We start from the raw sequence: 12,870 nt of genomic DNA, 5'->3' as shown, positions 1-12,870 counted from the left end.
TTGCTGTAGTTAGCTGTTGACAGTCCCTGGTGGACTGATAAAATAGAGTCTGTGAGTATTCCAGCAATCCATCAGATATCTCAGTCCCCATTTGTAAAACTTTATTGGTCTTCAATGTTTTGAATGAAGGAGGTAGTGAGTGTGTGCATTGCTGTTGTGTGGAACATTAAAGAAGAATATCCAAGAAAAAGTTGGCCTTGTCTTTTTGGAGAGGGGATTGGAAGTTTTGAGGATTGTAAAAGGTTTTCTCAGTGCAGGCCCAGGTGTAGTGTTCAGTGTGATGTGGGACTTTTGAGGTCTTAATTGCAGTGGCACCATATTCCTTAAGGTACAATATTCTGATCTCAAGCCAAATATACCAGTTAGAAGAAAATGATGAGCAATGCTTTACAATATCTTCAATTAACTTAACTATTGATTTCCTTGGTGAAAGATCTTGGTGTCAATTCTTTTACGAACTCAGGTAGCTATAGATTATGGGCATGGCTCTTGATTCTGTTTTGACCCTAAGCTAACCCTGACCCCATACTCTCCTTGTCACCAAGATGCCTACTTCCCCTCTGCCCCGTGCCTGTCTCAGCTTATCTGTTGCTGGAACCCTAATCCATGTCATTCTTACCACTAGAGCTGACTATCTCCTGATTGGCCTCCTACCTTCCACCGTCTGTCAACTTGATCTCATCCGAAACGCTGCTAACATACATCAAGTTCCATTCATCCATCACCTGTGCTCACTGACCTATACAGTTAAGCAATGCCTCGGGTTTAAAATTCTCATCTCTGTTTTCTAACCTCTCCATGAATCACCCTTTGTCATTTCTGTAATCTCCTTCAGCCCTAGGACCCTTCGGGATTTCTGAGCTCCTCCAACTCTGGTCCTCTGCGCATCCCCCATTTTCATCACTTCACCATTGGCAGGTGTGCATTCAGCTGCCCAGGCCCTAAAATCTCAAATTCCCTCCCTAAAGCTCTCTGTTTCTTTACCTCCTTAAAACCTATCACTTTGACCAAGCTTTTGGTCACCTTTCCTAATGTCTCCTTGCATGGCTTGGTGTCAAATATTACAAAGTGCTTTGCTATGTTAAAGGAGCTATATAAATGCAAGTTGTTGTTGTTACCTAGCTAAGATACATCGTGGGACAGGCTGAGTAATGTGGTCATCTGATTGTAATTCAGTAAATGACAACAATGAGTTAACGATACTGATTAAATTCAGCGATTTCATTGATCTCACATTGTCAGAGGGAAACTTGAAGGTTTGAGATTGTGACAGTCAACCTGCTTGTAGATGATTTCTTTATATAAGGTGTGTAGCAGGGTGTCAAGATTGAGAAACCCTTTTCTTCTTGTGCTTATCGTATGTGTGTGTGTGGGGAGAGGTGTAGGGGCTGGGGGTGGAGTTGGATGCTCGGTGTGTGTGTGTGTATATCTGTGTAGAGGGGTGGTGGTGGGTGTGTATGTGTGGGAGACTGAAGGTGAGGTTGGTTGCGGGGAGAGGGGGGCAGTGTGTGTGTGTTAGTTATCGGGAATATGGAGTTGAGGCCACAATCAGATCAGCCATAATCTTATTTAATGGCTCCTCTTAATTTGTTTGTTTGTACGTGTGGATGGGCGTTTGCATGTGTGTGTTTGTGGGGAGGTATGTGTAGGTGGGTATAAAGCCCCTTCCCTTCTCTCAACCTCATCCTCAATCCCTCATTTTCAACTTACATATCGATCTCATCACTGTCTCTGTCTCTCTTTCCACCTCATAGGTGTTAGAAATTGGAATTCTGCCTCAGTTATAAGTGATTAAACTGAATATTTTAATTAGCAAGAAATCACTGCTGATATTATCACTTGGCTTCAAATTCTTTTTGCAAACATTGGCTAACATTAATTGAAGACGCTCTCCCTGCATCTGTATCTCAACCCCTCTCCGACACTCTATCTTCTCTAACCCTCTCTCTCTCTGACCTCAATCTATCCCTTCTTCTTACCTCTCTCACTCTCTCTGTCAGCTTAACACACTTTCTAAAGTTTGTGGAATGATAGGCAAAAGCTGCCCCTCGTGACACACTGCAATAATAATCCAGAGTGATACAGAGTTAACTCCTCTCAGAATTGTCTCATGCAGCACTACCCCACCTCAGCATTTGTCAAACAGGAGGGGATATACTGGGGTTTTTGGGCCACTGGCCTGAAGACTCATGCCTGTACCTTCTGGTCTCACTTTCCCTTTATTTTTTTTCATATCACATCCTTGCTGTTTTAGGAGAAGACTGCAAATGGGTTGAAATTCCTTTTCAAGCATCTCAAAGCTTTCAGAATTTTATCACCACAGCATGGCAACTCATTTTTAATTGTCGCCCCCCCCCCCCACCAATAAATTTAACTTATCTGCAATTTTCCCCTCCCCTCATTAGTCTCCTGTTTTCATCTGGAATTCTTTCATTGACAGGCTTAGAAATACCAAAAAAGTCTGTTTTAATATCAATAGTTAGATGCTATATTGCAAGATTAGATGTGTTTTTACTGTAGTAATTGATTATAGGGCTCTGCTCTGAAAAGGTAAGTTGGCAATTATATTGATAATATAATTATATATTATATAAATAATATATAATTATGTTATATATAATTATAATGGTTGATTATATTGGCCAGCATTGTGTAACTGTTGAGATGCATTGGAGTACTTTACCATTGGGAAAGCGCTATAAGGCATTGATCACTGACGAAAACACTGCTTGGGAACTCAAAATATCATGATCTGAAGTATTTCAAATCCCCAGCCCTTTAAAGTTGAAAGAAAAACTAGTATGCAGCTTTTACTTAGAGAGAAAAAAACAGACACCTTCTGCTAGAGTGCATAGATTGAATAGCAAGTGGAGACTCTGGCAATGTGGTATTGTCACTGGGCTAGTATTCCAGAGACCCAGGGTAATGCTCAGGGGACCCAAGTTCGAAATCCACGGCAAGTGGTGAAATTTGAATTTAATAAAAATATGGAATTAAAAGTCTGATGATGACCATGAAACCATTGTTGATTGTCATAAAAACCCATCTGGTTCACTTTAGGAAAGGAAATCTACCACCTTTACCTGGCCTACCCTACATGTGACTCCAGACTCACAGCAATGTGTTTGACTTTTATTTGCCTCTCGTTCAGAGGACATTTAGGGATGGGTCTAACCCACGAATGCGGTGAAGCTTAAAGAAAAACAATTTCAATAGGATTTATTGTTTGTGAACTATAATTATTTGTCATGACAATCACATGACAGTTTGTCCTTTATGAATGCTTGGCTGAGTTTCAAAAAAAACTACAGAACCACTTATCGCAGCAGGGGGCTGTGTAGACAGTATTATTGACAGTTTTAAGAGGTTATTAAAGGATTATTTGTCTTTGATGTGAAGTAGACATTTTGTTTTACAACACATCGACTACTTGAGGGGATTTTTTTTTGAATGGCTTTATTGAAGGAGAGCTCTTTTTCAGTATGAAGTTTGTTTGAATGACAGCTCTAATGGATTGTTAGAAATTTATTTTTTAAAGCCTATTTCAAAGTCATGGCTCCTGAGTTTTGCCCATAGTGGGTACAGGCTGAGTGGCTATGAAGGATATATGGGGAGAATGGAGGGGGCATGGGGGATGCAAAGTAGTATGGAGTGGCATGGAGAATTGAAGGCGGCATGGGGTATGAGGAGACTTGTAAGTATGTAAGGTGGGTGGGGAAATGAGGGGTTGAGAGGTGAGGGTTTCGGGTCTGACATTCATAATTAAAACTGAGCGATGTCCCAGTAAATGGGGGCGGATATTCCAGCCTGCCAGTCTCACCATCCACCCACCTCCGTTGCTGCCTCGGGTCTGTTCCCAATGGCAGCGTGCCCGACTTCCATTCTCCCCCTGCCTCCTCAGAATGACAATACAGCAGGCGGGGGCCTTTATAAAGGAAACACCACCCCCATGAAAATCTGGCCCATAATCTGAAAATTAGAGCCATTTAAATGAGAAGTCAGAGAACCAAAGATACTGGAAATCTGGAACCCTCTCCTCCAAAAGACTGGGGAAACTGGGACAAGTTTTTCATGACTGACATTGATAATTTTTTGCTAGGTCAGGTTACCAAGTTATCTGTCTGTCCCATCCATGTTAAGGAGAAATTTCTGTAGTGCCTTTATGTCCCCTGGGTGACTCAGTACTTTGCAGCCAATGAAGTACTTTCGAAGAGTAGTCACTGTTGTAATGGAGGAAGCTCGGCAGCCGATTTGTGCACAGCAAGATCCCATTCACAGCAATGAGGTAAATGACCTCATAATCTGTTTTAGTGATGTTGTTCAAGGGAAGAATATTGGTCAGGACACCAGGAACACACCCCTGCTCTTATTTAAAATCATACCGTGGAATCTTTTATATACACCTCAGAGGGCCTCCATTTAATGTCTCATCTGAAAGCTGGTTCCTCTGACAGTGTTGCACTCAGAATTGCACTGGAAGTGTCAGCCTAGATTGTGTATTTAAGTGGATTTAAGCTGACTGGATTTAAGCTGACAACCTTCCGACTCAAAGATGGAAGAACTACCGCTGTTCTATGTCTAACACTTGGGCATCAGTACCAGCACCAGAAGAGCACCCACTACTATCCCAACATGGTGTTTCTCCATTGCCAACATCAGTGGTCCAGTGAGTACAATTGCCAACTAATGTCGGATTCGATACACCATGTTCCAGGCCCATGAACTGCCCAACCCATTTCATTTTTGGACCTTTACGACTAAGCAAGGATAGAATTTCATCATGTGATCATATTCCAAAGTGTTACTAACTCACCGTGCTTCCCTTCCAACCCCATTCCACCCTCTTTGATGCTCTGCCTGCCTTCATCAGACCCATCATATTTGCACCATCTGCATAGTACGTTCCAGGGGATAAGGCATTCGGTCGCAGAAATAGAAAAGCAGAATATTTTTTAAAAGGTGTGAAACTCTTAAATGTTGATGTTCAGAGAGACTTGGGTGTACTCGAACAAGGAAGACAAAAAGTTAGCATGGAGCTACAGCAAGCAATTAGGAAAACAAATGGCATGTTGGCCTTTATTGTAAGGAGATTGGGGTGCAAGAATAAAGAAATCTTTCTACAGTTGTACAGGGTTTTGATGAGACCACACCTGGAATACTGCATGCAGTTTTGATCTCCTTATTTAAGGAATACTTATGTTGGAGGCAATAAAGTGAAGGTTCACTAGATTGGTCCCTGGGATGAGAGGGTTATCCTATGATGAGAGGCTGAGTAAATTGGGTCTATGTTCCCTGGAGTTCAGAAGAATGAGAGGCGATCTTGTTGAAACATAACAGATTTTGAAGGGGCTTAACAGGGTAGACACGGAGAGGTTGATTCCCCTGGCTGAGGGATCTAGAACACGGAGGCACAGTCTCAGAGTAAGGGGGCAATAATTTATGATTTAAATGAAGAGAAATTATTTCATTCAAAGGGTTGTGAATCTTTGGAATTCTTTACCCCAGAGGGTTGTTGATGCTCCATTGTTGAATACATTTAAGGCCGGGATACTCAGATGTGTGGTCCCTCAGGGAATTAAGGGATATGGGAGTGGGCGGGAAAATGGAGTTGGAGCCCAAGATCAGCCATTGGCTTATTGAATGGTGGAGCAGGCTCAGTGAGCCGGGTGATCTGCTCCTGCTTCCCTTTCTTATTTTCTTATATTCTTAATTAAAAGGCAGGATCATTTTGTTTATGTATCTACCAGTGTTGGAAGGCTGCTCAACCGTGGATTGCAAGCCTGGTCCCATCCTCACACATGCACTATCCAGCAGTGGTCACTGGGCAGTAATCAGGAGTGGGAACCCTGACTGATTTTATCTCTGCACAGCTCAGGGCACTGGGCCAGTTCAAGTGTCCACTGCTGCTGCCTTGGCTGACACTGCGTGCTCTTTAACATGTAATTTGGTTGTTTGTCCCCCTAGTTCCTGCTCCCCCTCTCATTATCACAATCCAATCTCTGGTCAATGATGTGGACGTGCAACCTGTTCAGAGATCTGTTCTCATACATTCTGCTGCTAGCTGCTAGTGGACAAGGGTAGCACGAGTTAAATGAGGAGGTACCATTCCTCTGGTTGGTGCTGCCCTCTAGATGCCAGCTGAGAACAGGATCTCATGTTTTATAGATTTGTACAATGCTTAAGCTATAGGTTAAAGTTTTGATTTTGCAATAATTCATATTTACACATTTTTATTTTTTGTATTTTCCATCTAGAATGAAGGCTGTGTAGCGGTAAGTAACAATCAATCTCCTGTATTCATCACTGTAGGAACTCTTTAATTGATATTTAAGGATCTTCGAAACAACAGTTCAACTGCCACCATACAGATTAATGATGCTCCAGAACTAAGGCTAATTGTCTCTTCCCATTCACCCCCACTGTGTGGAATCCCAAAGGATCAAAACTCCTTCCTATTCACTAGGATCCCAATGGATCAAATCCCTTCCTGTTTACTCTCACCAGGATTTTGTACAGTGAGAGTGAATTGAACAGTTTTAGTCCTGTAGAATTCCATACAGTGGAATATACGATAATGTGTTCCATTGGGATTAATTAGACTTTCCTTGGATCAGTCTGCATTTCCCAGATTGCCAGGTTGCAGATAACAAAAAGCATCGAAAACTGGAATCCAGATCCCAGACTTGGCAGCTGCAGAAGATGCCCTGATCATTCCTGATTTAAATAATCCATTGAGGAGGGGTCTGTGGACCTGGTAAAAGAGCTTGTAGCTCCCTCACAGATCAGATTACAGGCACATTTACAAAATTCCTGTTATTTGAAGTTTTATATTTCAGTGTGGAGCCTAGGGGAGCAGTGGTGTCCCAGTTCCATAGGTTTCTGGCCAATACTGGCTGTGATTCCAACCCCTTCCCCCTGCCTGTCCCTTCCCTCTCCCACTGCCTGGCCCTTCCCTCCCCCCCCCGCCTGGCCCTTCCCTCCCCCCTGCCTGGCCCTTCCCTCCCCCCCCTGCCTGGCACTTCCCTCCTCCCCCCTGCCTGGCCCTTCCCTCCCCCCTGCCTGGCCCTTCCCTCCCCCCCCGCCTGGCACTTCCCTCCCCCCCCTGCCTGGCACTTCCCTCCTCCCCCCTGCCTGGCACTTCCCTCCTCCCCTGCCTGGCCCTTCCCTCCCCTGCCTGGCCTTCCCCCCTCTCCCCCTTGCCTGGCCTCCCGTCCCCCCACCTTGCCTGGCCTCCCTTCCCTCCCCTGCCTGGCCTCCCTTCTCCCCCCTGCCTGGCCTCCCTTCTCCCCCCTGCCTGGCCTCCCTTCTCCCCCCTGCCTGGCCTCCCTACCGCCCCCTGCCTGGCCTCCCTACCGCCCCCTGCCTGGCCTCCCTACCGCCCCCTGCCTGGCCTCCCTTCCGCCCCCTGCCTGGCCTCCCTTCTCCCCCTGCCCGGCCCTTCCCTCCCCTGCCTGACCTCCCCTCCCCCCAGCATTCACCTGAGGCCATCGCTCCCACGGTTGGTTCTCTGAAATTCAGTGGTGCAGGAAAGTCCGTGGAGGCACAATTGGTGCTCACAGCTGGCCCATGTTATTTACGTAAATCCCGAGGCCCTGCCCTGGGCCAGGTTTGGGTACAGATTGCAGCCCTGTCACTGTCTTCAAGCTTGAAACCAGTCACCCCGCAGCACCCCCCAAATCCCCCACCCGTATCCCATAAAATCTCCCTGATGAACAAACCTACTGACGCTTTCACCTTTACTTCCAGTGTCCACAAGGGCAGAAAGGAGAGAAGGGAGAGCCGGTGAGTTTTAACTTTCCTCACTTTTAACAAGTTTGAATCTGTAAAGTAAGCCTTACTCTCATCCCTGATAGTTCTGCTTTTTATTGCTGGTCCCACTCTTTCTCTTAACACCTCAGTCTTTTTTGCTCTTATGTTAATTGCTTTCAGACATTTACAGTCACCTACATCTGCTTCTCTTGGTTCCCAGTCAGATACACACAAAGAAAGCAAGTATGTATCTGACCTGGTTGCACTTACCTGACTGCCCAGTGTGTTACCAAGTCAGTCAAATCAGGAAGTGTGGAGCTTTGATCCTGACAACACTGATCTCAGTCTAACCAATGGCGGAGGTTCTTGGATTAGGATTGGGTAGAAATTAGTCAGTGTTCCCCTCAGAATTGAGGTGTCAGCTGTGGCTCAGTTCATAGCATCCTCACCTTTGAATCAGAGGGTTGTGGGTTCATGTCCCACTCCTGGAAAAACCAAGAACTGTGATTGTACTCGAAAGAAGTTGCAATCTGTGACTGTTGATAACTCAAAAGAGTTTCCCCTCAGAATTGAGGTGTCAGCTGTGGCTCAGTTCATAGCACCCTCGCCTTTGAATCAGAGGGTTGTGGGTTCATGTCCCACTCCTGGAAAAACCAAGAACTGTGATTGTACTCGAAAGAAGTTGCAATCTGTGACTGTTGATAACTCGAAAGAGTTTCCCCTCAGAATTATTGGACAAGTCCTTTAAGCAGTGAACAGAATCATACAACTAGATACAGCATTATCTGTTCAATTCATTTAATATCGGAAAAACATTAATCTTAAACACCCAACCCACCCATACAGAGCATCACAGCATCGCACCCAAACTTTACTGAGCCTGGGTTTAATCAGAACCCGCAAAGGCAGATTCTCCAAGTCCTTTCACCTCACTGGGTCTTGATGACAGCAAATTCTTTATTTCTAAATAAAAACATGGCATTTCTTATCACCATTCTCTTTTATGGTCTATTTCCTGTTGGATGCAACTCTCTCTAATCTTTTATCATCATCCAATTGTTTGAATCAATTGTCAAACAGAGATGAGAGACTCCATGCCTTTCATGCCACACTTTTACTTCCTATCAATGCTTTTCCTGTTTACCCATCACCCCTGTGCTGTCTGACCTACACTGGCTCCCAGTTCAGCAGTGTCTCAATTTAAAAATTCTCAACCTTGTTTTCAAATCTGTCCATGGCCTTGCTTCTCCCAATGTCTATAATCTCCCTCAGTCCCACTATCCTCCTTTTCTCCAATTCCAGCCTCTCGAACAACTCCAGTTATAATCGTTCACCATTGGCAATCATACCTTCAGCTGCCTTGACTCTAAGCTCTGGAATTCCCTCCTTAAACCTTTCCGCCTCTCTACTTTGCTTTCCTCCTTTAAGACACTCATTAAAATCTACATCTTTGAGTAATCTTTTGGCTATCTACCCTAACATTTTATGTGGCGTGATGTCAAATGCTTTCAGATGATGCTCCTATTAAGCACCTTGGGACATTTTGCAAAGTCAAAGATTCTATACAGATACAAGTTGTTATTATAGGTTTCCCCAGCCACAGCTATGGTGAATACAATCTTTCATGATCTTAACTGTCGTCGTGAAAAGACAGGATTTTCCAGAAGGCGGTTTAAACCATTTTTGTCTACATTACTGTTCAGTCTTTGTTATAAACTAAAATAATGTAAAACATATCGATGTCCTCACAATAATTGCTATAAATATGGATGTCAGATAGGCTATCCTACTGCAACTTCAACACAAAGCCCCAACAGGAAGAGAGGCCATTGGGCAATATACCCATGAAACCAAACCTTCACAAGAACCAGGGCCTTCAGGAGATGAGGGGAACATAAAAAGAAAATAGAAAATCAATATATAGATACAGTAACCAAGCTTCTCTGTCAGTGCCAAGCTCAATTGGATAGCTTACCTTCCTAATAAGATAATTTATATATATATATAATTATCCCATTCATAGGCAAACCCAGCACCCCCCTAGCTCATGTACCTCATTAGGCTGATCAACAATGGCAGTGCCAAAAAGATTCACACAGTGCTGAAGATAGAGCCAGTTAGAGATGGCACAGTGCCAACTACCAGTCACTGCACCAACATCATAACCTCCTGGGCCAGGGGCACCCTCACACTTGAGTACTGCAGCCTGTAGATAAATCAGTCATTTGAAGATTTGCAATTCTTCTTGCTGTGTGCTAACTCGCACTAGCACTCGGTTCTGCATGTGGTGTAAATTATATCTTCCTTTAGGTTTCAGAACACAATGAGCCTATAATTAGTCATCATGGCCCTTCGGCAGAACTGCAGCATAGTTTCAGCAAGGGAGAAATATAAATTGGTTTAAGGTGGGTGGGGGGGGTGGGGGGGAAGAGACACATTGAGGGTGTGGTGTGAGCAGATAATCAAAGGATGTCACAGACAAAAGGGTCAAAGAGGTGTTGAAGGTGGTGGTCTTTGTCTGAGAAAAGTGCTAATTAAGAATGGAAAACAGGATATTCAAAGTACAGCCACCTTAAACCAATTTATATTTCTCCCTTGCTGAAACTATGCTGCAGTTCTGCCGAAGGGCCATGAGGGCTCGAAACGTTAACTGATTTCTTGTCCGCCAATGCTGCCAGACTTGCTGAGTTTTTCCAGGTAATTCTGTTTTTGTTTTGTTTTGGATTTCCAGCATCCGCAGTAGCTTTTAGCTTTTTGTTTTTATCTATAATTAGTCATGCTGGGCAGACATGACTGGCTTTGTTAAGAGACTCACTCCAACCAGTTTATTTTCTTGACTGTGCCAAGAAGTGTTTCCTAGATTGCAAATTAGGCACATACTAGAACAGGCCCTGGCAACCTGTTCAGTATTTAGTCTCATTCAGCTGTAAACTAGGTCACACTAGTCGCTCACTCACTCTCCGGCCTCAGTCACACCAGGAATCGTACTGATATCTGAAATCTAAATTGGTGGCTGGTTCAAATGTACACGGGTAAAGACTTTCCCAGCTGAAGCGAGCATAGGATCACAGTGCTAGAAATGAGAAAAGAACATTTGTGTCATCATCCCATTTTCTTCTCAGGAGTTTTCTCAGTTTCATTAATCTCCTGAAGAAGCCAATGTAACCTCTTTGTACAATAAGTCAAACAGGATTGACTCAGATCAGAATTACCTGGAAAAACTCAGCAAGTCTGGCAGCATCGGCGGAGAAGAAATCAGTCAACGTTTCGAGCCCTCATGGCCCTTCAGCAGAACTGAAGCATAGTTTCAACAAGGGAGAAATATAAATTGGTTTAAGGTGGGTGGGGGGGAAGAGACACATTGAGGGTGTGGTGTGAGCAGATAATCAAAAGATGTCAGAGACAAAAGGGTCAAAGAGGTGTTGAAGGTGGTGGTCTTTGTCTGAGAAAAGTGCTAATTAAGAATGCAAGACAGGATATTCAAAGTACAGCTCTAGTGGGGGTGGGGTGGAAAGACTAAAGGTTTTAGTTTTAGATTTAAAAATAATGGAAATAGGTGGGGAAAGAAGAATCTATATAAATTATTGAAAAAAAAGGCGGGTGGGGGGGGGAAAGAAACGGGGTGGGGATGGGGGGAGGGGGAGTTTAAGATCTAAAGTTGTTGAATTCAATATTCAGCCCAGAAGGCTGTAAAGTGCCTAGTCGGAAGATGAGGTGCTGTTCCTCCAGTTTGCGTTGGGCTTCACTGGAACAATGCAGCAAGCCAAGGACAGACATGTGGGCAAGAAAACAGGGTGGAGTGTTAAAATGGCAAGCGACAGGAAGGTTTGGGTCTTTCTTGCGGACAGACCGCAGGTGTTCCGCAAAACGGTCGCCCAGTTTGCGTTTGGTCTCTCCAATGTAGAGGAGACCGCATTGGGAGCAACGAATGCAGTAGACTAAGTTAGGGGAAATGCAAGTGAAATGCTGCTTCACTTGAAAGGAGTGTTTGGGCCCTTGGACGGTGAGGAGAGAGGAAGTGAAGGGGCAGGTGTTGCATCTTCTGCGTGGGCATGAGGAGGTGCCATAAGTGGGGGTTGAGGAGTAGGGGGTGATGGAGGAGTGGACCAGGGTGTCAACCCCCACTTATGGCACCTCCCCATGCCCACGCAGAAGATGCAACACCTGCCCCTTCACTTCCTCTCTCCTCACCGTCCAAGGGCCCAAACACTCCTTTCAAGTGAAGCAGCATTTCACTTGCATTTCCCCTAACTTAGTCTACTGCATTCGTTGCTCCCAATGCGGTCTCCTCTACATTGGAGAGACCAAACGCAAACTGGGCGACCGTTTTGCGGAACACCTGCGGTCTGTCCGCAAGAAAGACCCAAACCTCCCTGTCGCTTGCCATTTTAACACTCCACCCTGTTCTCTTGCCCACATGTCTGTCCTTGGCTTGCTGCATTGTTCCAGTGAAGCCCAACGCAAACTGGAGGAACAGCACCTCATCTTCCGACTAGGCACTTTACAGCCTTCTGGGCTGAATATTGAATTCAACAACTTTAGATCTTAAACTCCCCCTCCCCCCATCCCCACCCCGTTTCTTTCCCCCCCCCACCCGCCTTTTTTTTCAATAATTTATATAGATTCTTCTTTCCCCACCTATTTCCATTATTTTTAAATCTAAAACTAAAACCTTTAGTCTTTCCACCCCACCCCCACTAGAGCTGTACTTTGAATATCCTGTCTTGCATTCTTAATTAGCACTTTTCTCAGACAAAGACCACCACCTTCAACACCTCTTTGACCCTTTTGTCTCTGACATCTTTTGATTATCTGCTCACACCACACCCTCAATGTGTCTCTTCCCCCCCACCCACCTTAAACCAATTTATATTTCTCCCTTGTTGAAACTATGCTTCAGTTCTGCTGAAGGGCCATGAGGGCTCGAAACGTTGACTGATTTCTTCTCCGCCGATGCTGCCAGACTTGCTGAGTTTTTCCAGGTAATTCTGTTTTTATTTTGTTTTGGATTTCCAGCATCCGCAGTAGCTTTTAGCTTTTTGTTTTGACTCAGATCAGGAAGTTTATAGAGGGACCCATTTAAAATCATCCTCATAGAAATGTTGAGTTCCTTCAATGACT

The 12,870-nt window shown here is 44.6% G+C and overlaps 1 protein-coding gene across 1 annotated transcript in view; it reads left to right on the top strand.

Annotated features, from left to right (window-relative positions):
• The window catches only part of col16a1 (collagen, type XVI, alpha 1), a 413,938-nt gene that overhangs the window by 174,638 nt on the left and 226,430 nt on the right, over positions 1-12,870 (top strand). Inside the window, exons 12-13 of the mRNA XM_078566895.1 lie at positions 6,255-6,272; positions 7,747-7,782. Coding sequence (XP_078423021.1) covers positions 6,255-6,272; positions 7,747-7,782 — 54 coding nt within the window. The remainder of the gene's footprint in view (positions 1-6,254; positions 6,273-7,746; positions 7,783-12,870) is intronic.

This window comes from Cetorhinus maximus, chromosome 21 (assembly GCF_964194155.1).
Source record: "Cetorhinus maximus chromosome 21, sCetMax3.hap1.1, whole genome shotgun sequence".
Lineage (NCBI taxonomy): Eukaryota > Metazoa > Chordata > Chondrichthyes > Lamniformes > Cetorhinidae > Cetorhinus > Cetorhinus maximus.
The sequence above is the reverse complement of the archived record's forward strand: the minus strand, read 5'-3'. Positions and strand labels throughout refer to the sequence as shown.